At 34.6% G+C, this 16,354-nt stretch overlaps 3 protein-coding genes across 3 annotated transcripts; 1 reads left to right on the top strand and 2 right to left on the bottom strand.

The window, feature by feature from the left end:
* Positions 1–1,514: 1,514 nt before the first annotated feature.
* On the bottom strand, positions 1,515–3,563 carry LOC113275456 (heavy metal-associated isoprenylated plant protein 21-like). Its single transcript, XM_026524963.1, has 3 exons — positions 3,281–3,563; positions 3,036–3,111; positions 1,515–2,028 (listed from the first exon to the last, which is right to left on the bottom strand). Exons 1-3 carry the CDS (start codon positions 3,353–3,355, stop codon positions 1,736–1,738), a joined length of 444 nt encoding a protein of 147 aa, XP_026380748.1. The 5' UTR covers positions 3,356–3,563; the 3' UTR covers positions 1,515–1,735.
* Positions 3,564–9,221: 5,658 nt separating this feature from the next.
* LOC113275455 (E3 ubiquitin-protein ligase SINA-like 10) lies at positions 9,222–10,690 on the bottom strand. Its single transcript, XM_026524961.1, has 2 exons — positions 10,337–10,690; positions 9,222–10,070 (listed from the first exon to the last, which is right to left on the bottom strand). Exons 1-2 carry the CDS (start codon positions 10,622–10,624, stop codon positions 9,408–9,410), a joined length of 951 nt encoding a protein of 316 aa, XP_026380746.1. The 5' UTR covers positions 10,625–10,690; the 3' UTR covers positions 9,222–9,407.
* A 2,369-nt stretch (positions 10,691–13,059) lies between these two features.
* On the top strand, positions 13,060–14,120 carry LOC113272505. The gene is made up of 3 exons (XM_026522331.1): positions 13,060–13,448; positions 13,554–13,749; positions 14,061–14,120. Exons 1-3 carry the CDS (start codon positions 13,258–13,260, stop codon positions 14,118–14,120), a joined length of 447 nt encoding a protein of 148 aa, XP_026378116.1. The 5' UTR covers positions 13,060–13,257.
* The last annotated feature ends 2,234 nt before the right edge of the window (positions 14,121–16,354 follow it).

Here is a 16,354-nt window from a genome sequence, read left to right as displayed (position 1 = left end):
CTGAATCCACCAGGACAGATCCTCAACTTTACATTTTTAAAGTTGTCAGTAAAAATATGTGCATTCAGCACTTTCTGACCTGCAGTGTGTGCTTCCACATAACTATGTTTGCCCATGTAAATGCAGAATGTGTGAAATTATTTAGTGTTTCCGTCAGGGGGCATAATGCTTGCATTTCTAATTGTTGAGCTTAATAGAATGAGTTTGTGTTGGTAAATCTCTAATTGAAGGTTGGTCGGCTCCAAGGTTTTTCCACCACCAAATTATATGCGAAAGCAATAATTACAGGTGGTGATGTAATGCACCAGGCAAACAAACTGGTTTCACAAAGCAGCAAAGGTCCGTAGCGTAACCTAAACTAAACTATGTAAACAATTGTTGCTCTCACAACTAGGGGAGGTAGCTCAATCAGTGGAGAACAGGTGATACATTGATAGTTTGCCTGACTCGGTGGACTTACTGAATCGTCAACTCAATCAGTGGGTCAACTCGAACCACAGATAGCTAGATCCGATGTTAAAGATATGTACACTGTATAGTTTACTAAAAGAAGATTGGACGACCCACAGCCGTCCGGTCGCCGGTAGCGTTCCAGAAAGACCAAACTACCCCTACCATTTAATTTCCTGGACAACTTTGGCTCCCTTTTCCTCGTCCTTTCCTGTCAGCATTTCCTGACGGCAACGTGACAGTTGACGGCTGGCTAGAAGGGGTTGGGAATTGTTGGCCGGAACCTTTATCTTTTTTGCTTAACGGTCTATAATCTATTGCTCTTTTGGGTTAGTCCTTCAGATTGCACCTGCTTCAATTAGCACTCCATAGTGGCCCAAGAACCTCATACCTCGATGATTTATTGACAATTTCTGTACCTACATACTGTATTCTTTAACGTATCTACATACTGTAATCTTTAATATCGTTTCTAGTGTTTTGCGTGCCTATTTTTCAGCAAAAGACGCCAAAAGAATCATGGCAATTGTTAAACTTTATTATCTATTTGATCATCCAAATCTATTGCACAATCAATTTAGTATTTTAATTATTAATTAAATAAAGTGTTTTTTAAAATTTAGATTTACCGATGTTGTCTCATTCTTTTTAATCTGTCTTCTTCTTCCAAGGAACATGAAACTGGAGACATGTAAATCAAGTTTGTTGGGTATCGTAATCAAGCTAACACTAAAGAATTACTAAAATTTGATAAGGACAAGAAAATCCGAAAAGATTTCTATAAGCAATAAGACAAGTGTTTACCCCCTAATTTACTTTGAACAAGAAATCATAGAGATTCAAAGTTTCAAAACTCAACAGATATCATTTGTTTAGCAAGTACACTTGCATAATTTACGAGTCATGATGGGGTGGTAGTCATTTCATTATAGATAGATACCAGAAATCATGTTTGAACAGGAAATTTGTCTTGCAAAATGAAAACTCACTTGAAAAATGAACGATTAAGAATCTACTAAAACTCACGTGAAAATGAATGACTAATAATCTATTAAAATGAACGATTAGAAACATGTCACGTCACCACTGGCTAGCCAGGGGCGTGTTTTTTTTTACCATTTTGAAAATTTATCTCATAAACTACTCATCATAGTCCATATCAAGTCCACAGAAATGACTAAAAACAGGCAAACCTGGTACATTGATAACTAATTAATTAGATAGACTAGACAACCAGCTAGGTAACTAGTACTACATTTGACGCACATTTATTTAATTTAATTAATTACATGATGGAACATGCATTAGGATTTTCATCGCTGAAGAGAGTCGTCAACTTTTCGTCGGGATTGTTTGGACTAGGGAGTGCTTGAACCACGTTCTTCACATAACCAGATGGTGCTTTCTTATCGTAAGCTTGAGCTACATAAGGATATGCAACTAGATTATAAGGAATATATGGCCAGAACTCCGCTTTCTTTCCCGTGCTCTGTACTTTTTTTAACACCTTATTCGGCTCTACGTATCCTGAAACGGTCACCTTGCTTTGCTTTCTGTTTACGTCCACTGATCTCACCCCTGAAATGAAAGTCCAACAAAAAATCTTATTAACATGTAATACAAGAGTTTAAGAAAGACAGATTTTCAGCCTTTCAGGCCATTTTAGGATGTAATAGGACAAAACATATATTCATGCTTAGAGGGCAACATACCTAACCTGTCATCTGTTGGACAACAGAATAGAAAACAATAGGAGATAAAAGACAACAAACAGAGGAACCCATTCTTAGAGACATGCTCATGCTAGTTTGGAATTTTCTTCTATATACAATTCAGGCAGAAATTCTGTGTACCAGTACTTTCTGAAATTATTGATCATATAAAATTTGAATGACGTTATTGGTCAGTAATTATACTTCACCAATGTTGACTTGACCAAATATTGAAGACAAGAAATTTTCACACGCCATAGTTATAAACATTTATTACAACCATTACGACAGAATTTCGATAAATTAATTACTTCACTAAAATAATAAAATTTGGTCTCAATTAAACTTGCACAAGCTAAATTTTAACTCGATAAATTAATAATTTTGTTTAAATAATAATTTTTATCAAAATTTTAGACTATTGTACTTTAATAATAATTTTCTCGCTAAATTTTAACTCAAGAAATTTTCACACGCCATAGTTATAAACTTTTATTACAACCACTACTGTACTTTAATATTTGCTCTGATGATTTAAGAAAGCTTTTACCCTTTTTACACAAAAATTTAAGGTGAAAATTATTTTTAAAAAAAATGTGGTCCAAGCTCCAACATGGTTGAAGCAGTAAGTGCAACACACTAGCTAAGTGGTTCACAAGAACATCCCATTTAATGTTTACATGGGTAGATGTTAATTAATACAGCCTTGATGAAGAGAAAGTAGTATCCTGTTTGAGTTGTACAGTATGTTGATGATGGACAAAGAAAATCAACACCTCTATGGGTTCTAGTTGTGGTGGTGGTGGTTTTAGCCAAATAAAAAGTGGTGGTGGTGGTGGTGGTTTTAATGGAGTACGTAGTGGAAGTGCAAACCTTTCATATGGGAAACAGAATTCTTAACTCTCCTTTCACAGCCATCACAGTCCATCTTCACTTTGATCTCCACTGTCTGCAGGTAATAAAAAACAACAAAGAAACTTGTTTTAGGTGCTTAATTTGCATCTGTTTGTAAGCTAGAGAAACAACAACGATAGATAGATTGAGGGAGAGCAACAAGAGCAAAGTTACAAAGAAAATACACACACACATGCAGAGATTAACTAATAAGTAATATATACCTGCATTGGTTTGCGTTTGCTCTTTCTGGTGCTTGTAACAGTGCAAAAGTTTGAAAGGTTATCAAGAACACCCATTTCTCTTCGATGAAGAACTTCTAACTCAAAAGTTAAAATACTTATAACCTTAATAAGTATATATGCTCAAAAGGTATTGGGATAAGCAGTAATATTGATAGTAGAGGAGATGAGATGATAAAGAGAGGAGTGTTTGAGAGAGGGAGGGGAGTAGTTATAGAGATATGGGAAGAGATGTGCTGATTTGGGGTACTAAAAATTATGGTGTGGTTTACGGCATTTATATAAGGAGGTGAATGATAGCTAGATTTGATGATCAGACAATAATTGATTTTTTTAATAATAAGAAAAGTTTGTCTTTGTGTGAATAAAATTTTGCTTTTATTGCCACCCAAAATCATGCTAAAGTGCCTTTGTGATATATTTTGATTATGGGGGGCAAGCAAGGCAGCTAGCTTTAACCTTTTGAGCTTCAAAATTCATATTCATTTGTTAGCTTGAGCCTTGTTGGGAAACTACTGTGACATTTTTTTTTCATTTACTTTTCACTTTGTTGTTCCCTTTAGTTAGTGTATTCTCTAGCTTAACCTTTTTCTTTATTCTTTCTAATCTTAGTTAAATGATTCTTAGTAGTCAATACTAATAAACATCTGATCCTTTTGATTGTCATCAAATTCTTGTACATCTTTAATTAGTTTTAACTTTTAGATTGTTCCCATATTGCAAAAAGCATGCGTACCAGGGAACGTCTTTCTGCTGAAATTCACTACCCTTTCGGAGTTTTCAATAGTAACTTGTTATAGGCGCGGCATGGTTTGTGATAGTAATGTCCCTCTAATTGGTTAAGAGATGTCTTATAGGATGTAAATTAACTAGATTACCCTCCCCATTTTTTAACCTAAATCAAAGCTAAATTTCTTTTCTTCTCCTCCTCCCATCAATCGTAATCTGCATTAAAACTCAGAATTTCATCGTCTTCGATTAATCGACGATTCGAAAATTAATCAAGTGTAGTGTAATGATTTATATGAGGTATGTTTTGAAAACCCAGTTACGATTTGGTTTATTTTGTTCGATTTAAGTTTAAATTCTATCAAAAATTAGGGTTTTAGATGAAAATTGAAATTGAAATTTCTGGGTTTATGTGAGTTACGGTTGATTTTAGCTCAATTACGAACCGTAACTGGATATTTTGATGTTGTTACGGTTGGTAATAGTTCAATTACCAACCGTATGTTCTTATATCTGAGAATTTTCTTCAGTTACGGTTGGTATCGAGCATTTGGTTACCAACCATAACTGAGTTACGGTTGGTATCGAGCACTTAGTTACCAACCGTAACTGGTTTTACGATTGGTCTTTCTTCAAATTTAACCAGTTACGGTTGGTAGTTCATCTTTTACAAACCGTAATTTCGATTTACGGTTGGTTATGAGCAAAATTCCAACCGTAATTAGCTCTGAAAATGTAAAAAAAAAAAAATGAGTTTTTTTACGTATTTTAGATAACTTTGAGCAACAAAAAGCTAGTTGGGACTAATTTAGAAGTATACCCGATCATTTTCAGGTCCTGGTTCTTCATTTTGTTGGTTAATTTCTTCAATTGATTGAGATTGACCTTCTCCTCTACAATTTTTTTTAAAACTCTAAAAATCTGATTTTGGTTTTGATTTTGAGTTAATATAAGTGAAATTAAGCATTAACACTAAATTTGATTATCATCATTAAACTAGATTATCAATTATGAGGATTAATTTGTCACTTTCAGTATTTTTTTTATAAGGGACACCTTGAATGATCATGAAATGACCCTTTTTGTCCTATTAGAATACCGCCCCTCTAATAAACCATGCCGCCGTATAACAGGTTACTTTCAATAAGAGCTAGCAGATTATAAGAAATATGATTTTAAATAGATCAAATAAGATTTTGCGAATCATCTGTCGGGACAAGTTGCATCGTTCATGGCTAGGTGCATTTATCTCCTCTTGAACTCTTTGCTTATTTCATTATTTCCTAAACTAGATTTGTCCTTGTGAAAACTATCAGAAAGTAAATGTATCACTAGAATGTGAAATGGTGTCAGGGGGTGATGCATAAAGATCTCCCTACACTGCATAAAATGGTAATGTGGATGTAATCATATGCCAATGGTCCAATAGTAATGCATCATCAATTTCACTTAAATGTACCCTGTGATGACCTAGACAAATCTGGAATCTGTATTTTTGTCCACATAATACTCTCTAGTCTAGTAGTTTCTGATATTTGTGTGTAGTATTAATGAATCTTGATAATGATCAAAGAATAGTTGGAACAAGGAAGTTCCAAGAGTTAATCAAATAAATAAATATGATGGAGCCCATAAAACTTGCATTATTGCACATATTGGCCAAGTGCTTGAATGACATCCAATAAGGTGTAGTAGTCAAGGATGGAAACAGTAGTTCCCACAATTCTTCTCGCCCACGAATTAAAGATCTCCCCTTCTTTTCTTCTTTCAAATGTAGCCAAGTAGGGTTAATTGGTGTTTAATGAGATGGGGTCAATTAATAAATAAATTAGTTTGGTGATAGCTTTATGTATTTAAAATGAAATGAAACCCCTCTGTTTCTCGCATCCACAATTTTGGGATGTACTTCGTAACTTCAAGTAATGATATGAGCTTTGAAATTACAAGTGTAATAATAATCTGACTGAACTTAAAATATGTGAAGTTTCAAGTTGCACTTACACCTGCTGAGAAGGGGCAAAAAATCAATCATGAAATCAAGTACATATTGAAACAATCAATCAATCAATCATGGGGTTTTTATGTCGGACCAATAGGGTACTCTGTACTTTACTCGTCTTCGTGTTGTAATCTTTAAGGCAGGACAAGCACAAACTAGGTTTGGACTGACCCCTAAATTGGACAAATAAAAAACTTCAATGGCATGAATAGCACAAAGAATTACCCGAGTTTAACTTTATCAACGCAAGAAGTGTACCATTCTGGGAGCGCAGTGGAATTCGTGGTGGTGCAAGGCAGGTCATGTTCAAGTTCAAGCTTCCAAAAGAAGTAACTCAGATAATTTGACAATTTATGTATCCTCGATATCACTACCTAAACCACGTATACAAACCAGTGTAAAAATGAGTAGGACAGGTATCAGATAACACGCAGGCAGTTTGACATTGGCTTAAGCTTTCACATCTTGGTTGGCACAACAAGCTCTACCTAAAATGCATACAGGAAAAAAGCAAACTGTTAACTCAAGTCATATATGGTTGGCCCTACTTGGTTGAATCCATATAATGTCATTTATGTGTGATCTTCTTATGTTCTTAAAAGTTGAAAAAAATTTCACCTAGGTTAACAAACTACCTTTAAATGGAGTACTGAATCCTGCCACACGCTTCTCCTAACAACTCCAATCATGAACTTCCTTGTGAAAACCGATAACAATAGAGCTGACTTCTCATTCTTTATTTGAAATCTGAGCCAGGCAGCCAGACCCAAGTAGACAACTTGAAATGGGACACTACCATAGTCAGCTCCATAAATTTCACCAGTATCGAACACACCATTGCTATTTTGATGCTGCTGCATGAATGTAGAATACTCGAGCATGCATTTGTCGAGATTCAAACAGTCAATTACACCGTAACATCTTAACCTAACACATTTGAGTGTCTTCTTTACCCATGTAAGATCTGAGACAACAAAATCAAACCCACCATATTAAATAACATATCTTAATATGTGAAAATCGCATAAACTATAATTAAAATTACCAAAACATATGGGACCATTGATGTTACTTCTCCTGCATATTTTATTTCCTTATGGTGGAGTGTGTTCTGCCAGCATATCTGAATCCAAAAACAATGTATTTTATATTTTCTTAAATATCTGCCTCAGATTAAAGTCAAGCTCCTGACCAAATAATATGGTTTCGTGTGGGATTCTCTGGTTTTTTTTCTTAATCCAACCCTTAGGGATACCTAGATTGTATTGAGCTGTTGAGTTTTCAAATGATATTAAAGTTTCAATATAACTACAGTCATAATCACCCATCAATAGATGACTACAAGGTGTCATGAGTTTGTTAAGCAGCATGGTAGTGGAAGTCCTTAACTACTATACAGATCACGATGAGAAATACTCAAATGTCAACTTCAAAGAGTCTGGAATGGTTGTTCCAATAACAAGACATTCAACTCAAGGGAATCTTCACCTTAAATTGTTTTTCCCTAGTAAAGAATCCTTCTACTACATGATTAAACTAACTTTATATTACCCGGGTCCGAACCAAGAAGATTTAGTGTTTTTACTAATAAACTCCCTCATTTGCAAGTCAATAAAAACAGCTTTAAGAATTATACAACTACAGTAAGGCCATGAAACCACACATGAATATTCTGTACTTCTTGCTTAAGGATGTTCATAAAACATATTCCGGTCTGAAGCAACTTTGAGGTAATGGGCGACTTTAGATACAATTGCGAAGAGGAAAAGGAATTCAAATTTAACAATAGCAAATATTTCTTAGATGATAATTACTACTCATTACCATGTATTTAGACATGAAGGGTTACATAAAACATGAATGCTTGTCAATAATTTGGTGACACTTGTAAAACTACCCTTGTTAATTGCTTAATTTTGTCCCATAAGCCTCAGAATGTCCTTTTATAACACATCAAGTATTAAACTTCCTAAAGATAACTTTGACCCTCCATAAACAAAGTGGTAGCTTGATATCATCTTTGTTCATTTTTTCTTTTCTCTTGTTCTAGGGTGGTATAAGTCTCTTGTACCCTCTCTTTTTTTATCAAAAAAATCTTTCTTTGCCGATCCAAAATAAACAAATAAAGATAAAACGCACATGATATTCATGTGAACTATACTATTTTGTGTCTTTATGCAAATTCAACATGAATGGGTTCACATCATTCAGCCCAAAACAGATCCTGGATGACCCGTATATAACAACTTGCTAATCGATTTTCCTTTTTTCAAAGGAAAAAATGATACCGCTGAAAGATATCTCTATCATAATTCCCAACAACAACTGACAAACATACTAGATCCTCAATTGATACCCCTAAGATACTAGAACTAGAGCCTTAATCATTGGTGACAAATTTGATCACTTCATCGACAAAAGATAAAGCACACCCCTATATTTGACAACCCTTATTCCCTTAATGCACTCTTTCTTTCACCTTATTTTCCACAACCACAACAAGTTCTTGTACTTTTCTTGGGTAAGTCATTCAGTTACAGTCTTAATAAATCAACTCATCATGTGTTAGCACAAAAAAAAAAAAACTTACCAGGGATTGGGTAATATATGCGGAAAGTAAGTTAAGCCTGCGCAAACCATATTTGAGAAAGAAAGCAGAAAGCAATCATATGAACCAGCACATTCCTCCTTGTTCTGCTTCCAAATAGACCAACATGCTAGTTCTTATCTGCCTCCTGTGACCTGAAAATAGAAGATATCACCTCTTAATAGACCTCAGTGCAGCTTGAGAAAACTCCAGAGTAAAAAAAAATTGGTGCAAGACATACCTAAACCAGACAATGAACCATGTTTCAACTTCAGGGCCGAAGACCAAAAGTTCAGTGTTGTTAGTAAAATGTAAAAGTTCCAACATATTTACATGAAAATCAGAATATTTTGAATACTAATACATCGAAAATTCTCATGAAATGAATTGCAAGCACATCAGGTGCCCTGCTTTCGGCCTGCAAAGTACTTAAAATACCCCAAAACCACCAATTGCGGAAGATGTAGGCTCTCTGAGGAAAGCCTTTCACAGGAAACATAACTGATCTATTTGCCACAAAAATGACTGTACTTTCTGAAGTTCCCAAAGCTAGTTCTAGAGAAACTACGCACAAACTAATCACAGTCATGACTTCGTAGAAAGACATATACAAGGTGCAATGGAAAGTGGGTTTAAGCATTTACGAATAGTTCGAATGCACACAGGAAGTTTACATCATAGATTACAGAGATGGTAGGCGTATCATGTACAATATTTTACAGAATGTTAAAAGACAACAAGCCAACATAAACATATTGTACAACAGGAGTTTCACCAACTGAGCAAGCACTGATTCAACTGAATTTTCTACAACTCCGAATACAGACCTCCAACTTGAGTTGCCCAAAACAACGATAAAAACTGTATGGAACCAGAAGAAACTCCACAGACGTAGAAGGTTCTGTCTGCCCATTAAAGCTATTGGTGAAAGCTTTTAATCTAAGAGAGGTCCGCCCATATTCTGAGACAAGATCGTATGCGAACCCTCCCTTGACAGTACTAGGCCCTATACAACTCATTGACACCGCATTTCCGATACGTTCAAATAGGTTGTTCAGAAGAAAGAGACGTCCATCTTCTTCCTCTTGGAAGATAATAAACGAATCATCTTTATCAAATGAAACTGCAAAAGGGGAATTGTACTGGAAACGCCTAGCAGAGGCCCAGTGTTTGCTGCTGAAGTGAAGATATAATCGTTCAGATGACCCAGTGAACGTACAGTCAGTGATAGGACAAGTGCAAGGTTCATAGATACATTTTTCTTCATGACTAATTTTCTGTTTGTAACTAAATGTTTCTTTACAACCATAGCGTGAATATTTGCATGATATTTTGATAGATTCAATAACCTTTTCAATAGCCCTGCAACGGTTGTAGCCAATAGGCCATGAACAGGAAGGGCATTTGTTCCCAAGCTTAGTACAGCATGGAGCACACGCTATATGTCCATTCTCACACTGAATTCAGTTCAAACACACACACATTAGATTGGTGTACTTCTTTTGACAACATGACACTAGCCTCATTTATTACCACAGTAAAAAAAACTAACCCCAATTGGTAACTTTTGTAAGGCAGTCTCCTAATCCTAACTACTCAAACACCAAAAATAATTAAAAGGATGATAATAATCAATTACCTATATGATATTACCAGGTAAGAATTTGATAATCTCAGGTAATAATGAATCAAAGAAAAACCCCCAAATAAAGAAATTGGTTACCTGAAAAATGGGTGGAGTTAAGGGTTCCATACAAATTGAACAGTCAAGTACTTCTGGATCAATTAAGGTAACAGAGATGCTGCTACTACAATCATTGATACCTTCTTCCTTTTCTGATTTTACCATCACTTCTTCTTGATCTTTATTTTTTTCATCATTTGATCTCTTTGGAACCACCTTCTGTTTCTTATGTTTTGGACTTTCACTGCTGCTAATGTAACCGCTTGTTCCTGCTCCTCTATCTTCTTCTTCATCTTCTTCTCTGTCAACTGAAAATTTGGCCATCATCAATCAATCCAAACTCTTCTGTCACAAAATTTTCCCTTTTCTTATATTTTATACATACCAACCGGTTCTCCCTCCTAGTTTTAGTTTTTATTCACCAAAATACCCTCAAATTGGGCCTGGGTGGTTTTGACTGTTGAGATTTGAGGATACACGACGACGGTGCCACGACGGATTCTGATGGACCAATGTTTGAAAAACAAAACAGGGTTGTTACCGTTTTTCCGGGAAGATTTTTTGTTTTATTTTATTTTTATTATTTTTGTTCAATCACACATTTTTATTAATTTGAATGACAAAAGGAACACCAAGTTTTACAAGTTTAAATAAAGACCAAATAGCAGGACAAAAATATTACAGGGCTAAAACAAAAAGGGAGAATTAGGCTAAGATCCCATCTATGGATAACCCATAATATGAGATCCCTAGTTAAAAGAATTTTAAAATGAGGCACCTAATTAAAATTAAATTATAATAGAAGTCGAAATGATCATAATAACCTTGACTATATAAATAACTAATCTAGGTTTATTCTTACGCAAATACATTTATTTTCATTTTAGGAGAGAGAAACCAAATCTCATCTGAGAAACTACAGAGCGAATACTGAAAAATTCCAAAATCGAAACTGAAATTTCAGAGTTGCAGATCGAAGAAAGAGAAACCAAAAACAGGTAGATTTTCTATCAAATCTTCTTCTTCATGTAATATATTTTGTTCTTCTTCGTGTTTTCGATATGTTTTTGATCTGTTTAATTTCAGTTGTTTTTTTATTCATTCTCTTCGTTTCATTCTTTTTTGATTCATTCTCGATCTGTTATTTGATCTATTTTCGATCTATCGTTTGAATAATTCGTTTTTTGATTCAGTCGTTTTTTGATCAAAGAACAAGACAAAGAAAGAAGAAGAAGACGAAGGTAGGTTTTGCATCTGTTTTCGTTCTTTCTTTCAGAGAATTTTTTTTTTATTCAAAGAAAACTAATGCAAATTGAGCATCAATTGATGTTTTTTCAGTTTTCCTTTCTTCGATCTGTTTTCTTAGAGAACATCAATTGATGTTTAGGAGTTTAGGACTACTGCAAATTAATACATGTTTTTGATTCATTTTAAACTGTTTAAACTGCAGATTAAGGTTCAATGGTGCAAGGAAGAAATAACCTCCAAAAGAAGATCATGCCTTAAGAGGTATTAAGATGTGAAATTATTTGAGTATATGTGTTGTTATGATATCAGCATGCTAGTGAAAACTATATATGTGATTTTGGTTGTGATGTCATGTTATAATCTAATGTAAAAGCTCTTGAATGTGTAACTATACAAACAAGGGCATGTGTAACTATAAGTTACACATTCAAAATCTCACCACTGACTGTATAGTGGTTTGTATATTGAGTGTGTAACTTGTATTTACACATTCAAGATCTCTAAATAAGCCTATGTAACTGTAAGTTACACATTCAAGATCTCACCACTGACTTGCCAAGAGGCTGTGTAACTATAAGTTACACTTTTGAATATCATATTTTGATCATATGTAATGCCTGTGAATGTGTAACTACAAGTTACGCATGCTAAATCTCACCAGTAATGTCTGTAAATGTGTAACTTTACAAAAAGGTGCATGTGTAACTACAAGTTACACATGCTAAATCTCACCACTAACTTGACAATTGCCTGTGTAACTAAAAGTTACACATGAAAAATCTCACTACTGATTTTCCAATTGCCTGATGCAAAATATCACATATGTCTGTATTGTGTTTAAATAGTAGTTACACATCAAAAATGACGTCTGCAAATGCAACCTAAACACTCGTATGCATGTGTAAGTTAAGGTTACACAACACATAATAGAATGATGACAATCCCATACCCTACAGGTTGATGCAAATAGGACCTGATGGTGATATTATGACGGATTTGGAAATAAATACATTGCTAGATGGGGTTGTCAGTGACATTAACATAAGTGAACATGGAGCTTCAGTGATGGAGAATGCAGAACTTAGCTTAACTGGTAACAATTATTCCTTATGTAACTTATTATATTTTTTTCCTCTCTATTTTGTTTGTAATGCAAGTGTAACTTGAATTTACACATTGTAAAGGCATGTGTAAGTTGAATTTACACATGCTATGCAAGGAAAATCATGACAGTGTGCAAACGTTTTTTTTGATTATTTTTGTTGTTGCACAACTCAAAATCAGCTGAAATTTGACGGTGATCAAATGATGGAGAATGCAGAGCCTAGATCAAGTGGTAAAAGGCATGTGTAGCTTGAGGTTACATAGAGTACAAAGTATATTAATGTAAATTGTAGTTTTCTGCCACATGTTATGCAAGGCAAGTGTAACTTCAGATTACACAAGTTGAGCATGTGCAACTTTTTTTTAATTCTGGTTATTTTCGTTGTTGCACAGCTCAAACTTAGGAGAACACTGATGTTAGTCAAAGGGTTTTTAGCCTTGTACTATATAGAAGTCCAAAACCAGTAGGAGAACCAATCAAGGAAGCTGAGAAAAACCAAAGAGTTCTACAACAACGCGTTTTGAGGAATAGAACAATTGAAAAACAAGATCTGAAACAGTATGAAAGGAAGTCAAAGAAGATTAAGAAGAATACTAATGAAGAAACAATGGATGAAGTTCAAGAAGAAAAAGTAGAAACAATGGCTGTAGTTCCAGAAGTAGAAGAAACAATGGATGCAGTTTCAGACGAAGATGACAGGACAATGAGAAAGGATGTGAAATATTCCCAAGTTATTGAAAGGCTGGATGGCGAGCAAAAGAAGAAAGTGCTTGAATATTTCAATACTCATCCCAAAACGTAAGTAGCTATAAACTCATGTTTGATTCTGTTATGGTGTTTAATTGTAGATTTTAATACTTGATTCTGTTATTTTCTTTAATTGTTTCCTTCTTTATAATGTAGAGACATTGCCTGGATAGAATTCAAACACGATGGTAGCCTGCTCTTTAATATAAGTGGAGAACTAATGCTCCAGCTTACCAAGAAAGAGTCCTACTTGGAGTCAGAATTCATTGATTTCTACATTAGCGGGTTGAGGAAAACGATGAAATCAAACAAGAAGTATCAACAAGCGTTATTCCTCTCGCCGAGAGCATATGTAAGTACTTCGAAAAATATTTAAAATCCTCTTGCATTTATAATGTGTAATGGGTGTTGTAAGATTATGAGAACATGCTCAGATTTTTTAATTTTGGCAAAATGTGATGTGTAGTATGAGGTTACATATGCATTTATAATGTGTAACCTGAAGTTACACATCTAATTATAATGTGTAACCTGAAGTTACATATCCTTTTTTTCAAGTATAAAACCCAAGACCTTATGTGTAACTTCTGTTTACATAATCACTTGTGCATTTGTAACTTTTGGTTTAAAATGTGTGTTTGATGTACCAAATGGTTTTTGCAGAAATCTTACTTGGACAATAACGGTGATCTCGTGAAATTCTGGATTCGTAAGCTTATTTAGGACTATCACAAGTGCAACAACAGTGCAGTCAGAATTTTCGTCACAATGTGCAACAACAACACACACTACACATTGTTGGAGTATGACTTGACGAGCATTAATCCTCGGTCCCACATGAACTCGTCAGACGTTAAGAAACTCAAGGAAGAAAACTTACAACAAGCCAAGAAAAATGCATTTGCAATAACTACCGAACTGACACTCCGCTGTCCTCTTGGAATGAATGAAAAAGCCAGAAATCTCGCTTCTCCCAAACAAGGTTCATTTCCCGATTGTATTCTATTTGTATGCACTTACATAAAGATCAGGATGAAGAATAAACCACTTGACAAAAAACAAATCACACATATGGTGAGATGGTTGGCTGACAAGGTGAACTGCATGAGAGGAAGCATGCTTTACAATATTCTTTCAGATCCATCCAGAGATATGTAAAGCAGTCATTTGGATTACAAAAATTTCTATACTTGCAAATATGTTGTTAGCTACAAGCTGTTGTTAGACTTGCAATACGTTGTTGAAACTTTTAAATTTAGCCAGTTACTATATTTTAGCAGTTCTTCGATTTGCGAACTTCTATACTTTTGGACTGAAATTTCTTGAATTAAAAACTTTTATACTTTTGTTAACTACAAGTTGTTATTAGAGTTGCAAAAATATCTTGTTAGAACTTTTCTGCAGTTTTTACAGGTTTCAGAAGTATGCAACAGGTTAAGTAACTTAAAGTTACACATATAATTAAGATGTGTAACTTGAAGTTACATGTGTTACGTAACAGGGTAATAGTCAAAAGGCTGAAAAATGTAACTCATAGTTACCCATGCAATTAAGTTAAGTAACTCATAGTTACCCATGCAATTAAGACAAGCTAAATCAAAAATGTAAAAATAACAATGTGTAAGTAATAGTTACACATCCATATTTTATAAGTGTAAACCAAAGTTACACATGCATTTCCCTTCTATGTTTAGAAGACACACACTGGGGACTGAAACACATTTCACCTGTGAATTCAGAAAATATAAAATCTAAATAAATGATCCTTGCACATAATCAACGTTGCTGAAAAATAAAAAAGTTTGGTCGATGCAAACCTACATGAAGGAAACTAAAAAAAACAAATAATCCAAGACAAATAAAAAACCCACACATAAACCTATACTCCTAGAAATGGACTTTGATAGCTTCAAGGTAGGGGGCGTGTACTTCAGAGGTATTCTTACAACCTTCTCTGTTGTGACCAGCTTCTTTGCAATTGCTACAATGAACTTTCCTCTTTGCTTTCTTTTCACCTTTACTTATAATCCTTTTCCCTTGGGGTCTACCTGGTTGTCTCTTTACGATAGGAGGGTTGATGGTGTTGTCTTTGTCAATATCAACATGCCTGTTGTAGTTGCGAATTGGCTGGATAGCATGCAAATAAGTCTTCCTAAAATATTCGCTCGTAAAGTACGGTGAAATGAAATCAATAGCTTCGCGTTTTATCTTTCGTATGGCTGCAAGAGCATGAGCACAAGGGAAACCGTATACGCGCCACCTTCAAAAAAAATAAAAATATAAACATTCAAAAAAAACAGCATTGCATATACAGGATGTGTATTTTTTAGTTACACATGCATATACAGAATGTGTAATTGGTAGTTACATATGCTTATACCTAGTGTAACTAGAAGTTACACACCCTGTAAACTTTCAAAAAATTAACATACAAAGAGAGAAAAAGCATGAGAAATAAAACCTTTGACAGGTGCAGGTCCAGTGTAACTTCAAGTTACAAATGCTAGTAACATAATATGTAACTTAAAGTTACAGATGTTATTCCCCAATGTGTAACTCTCAGTTACACATGTATAACTCTCAGTTGCAGTTGTTCAAAAAACTTAAAAAACATACTTTTATCACCATTGATCCCAGTAGCTGCCATCAAGCAGCCTCTAAATCTACCAGTAAGGAAAGTAGCATCCAAATAGACCATTGGACGACAAAACCGGTACCCTTTGATGCATGCATCACACGAGATGAAAATCTGTTTGAACTCTTTCTTTGCAGGGTTAAATTGAAAGTCTATCACACTACCTGGGTTAGTTTCCCTTGTAAAATTAATATACCATACCAAGTGCGAGTATGACTTCACATCGTCGCCATAAATGGTATCATAAACCTTCTTCCACCATTATAGGCCTGATAATACTCCATGGTAATTCCATAGTTGGTCTGGAAATCATCTGCAATTT

Source organism: Papaver somniferum, chromosome 4 (genome assembly GCF_003573695.1).
Source record: "Papaver somniferum cultivar HN1 chromosome 4, ASM357369v1, whole genome shotgun sequence".
NCBI lineage: Eukaryota > Viridiplantae > Streptophyta > Magnoliopsida > Ranunculales > Papaveraceae > Papaver > Papaver somniferum.
This window is presented reverse-complemented; position numbering and strand designations above follow the sequence as displayed.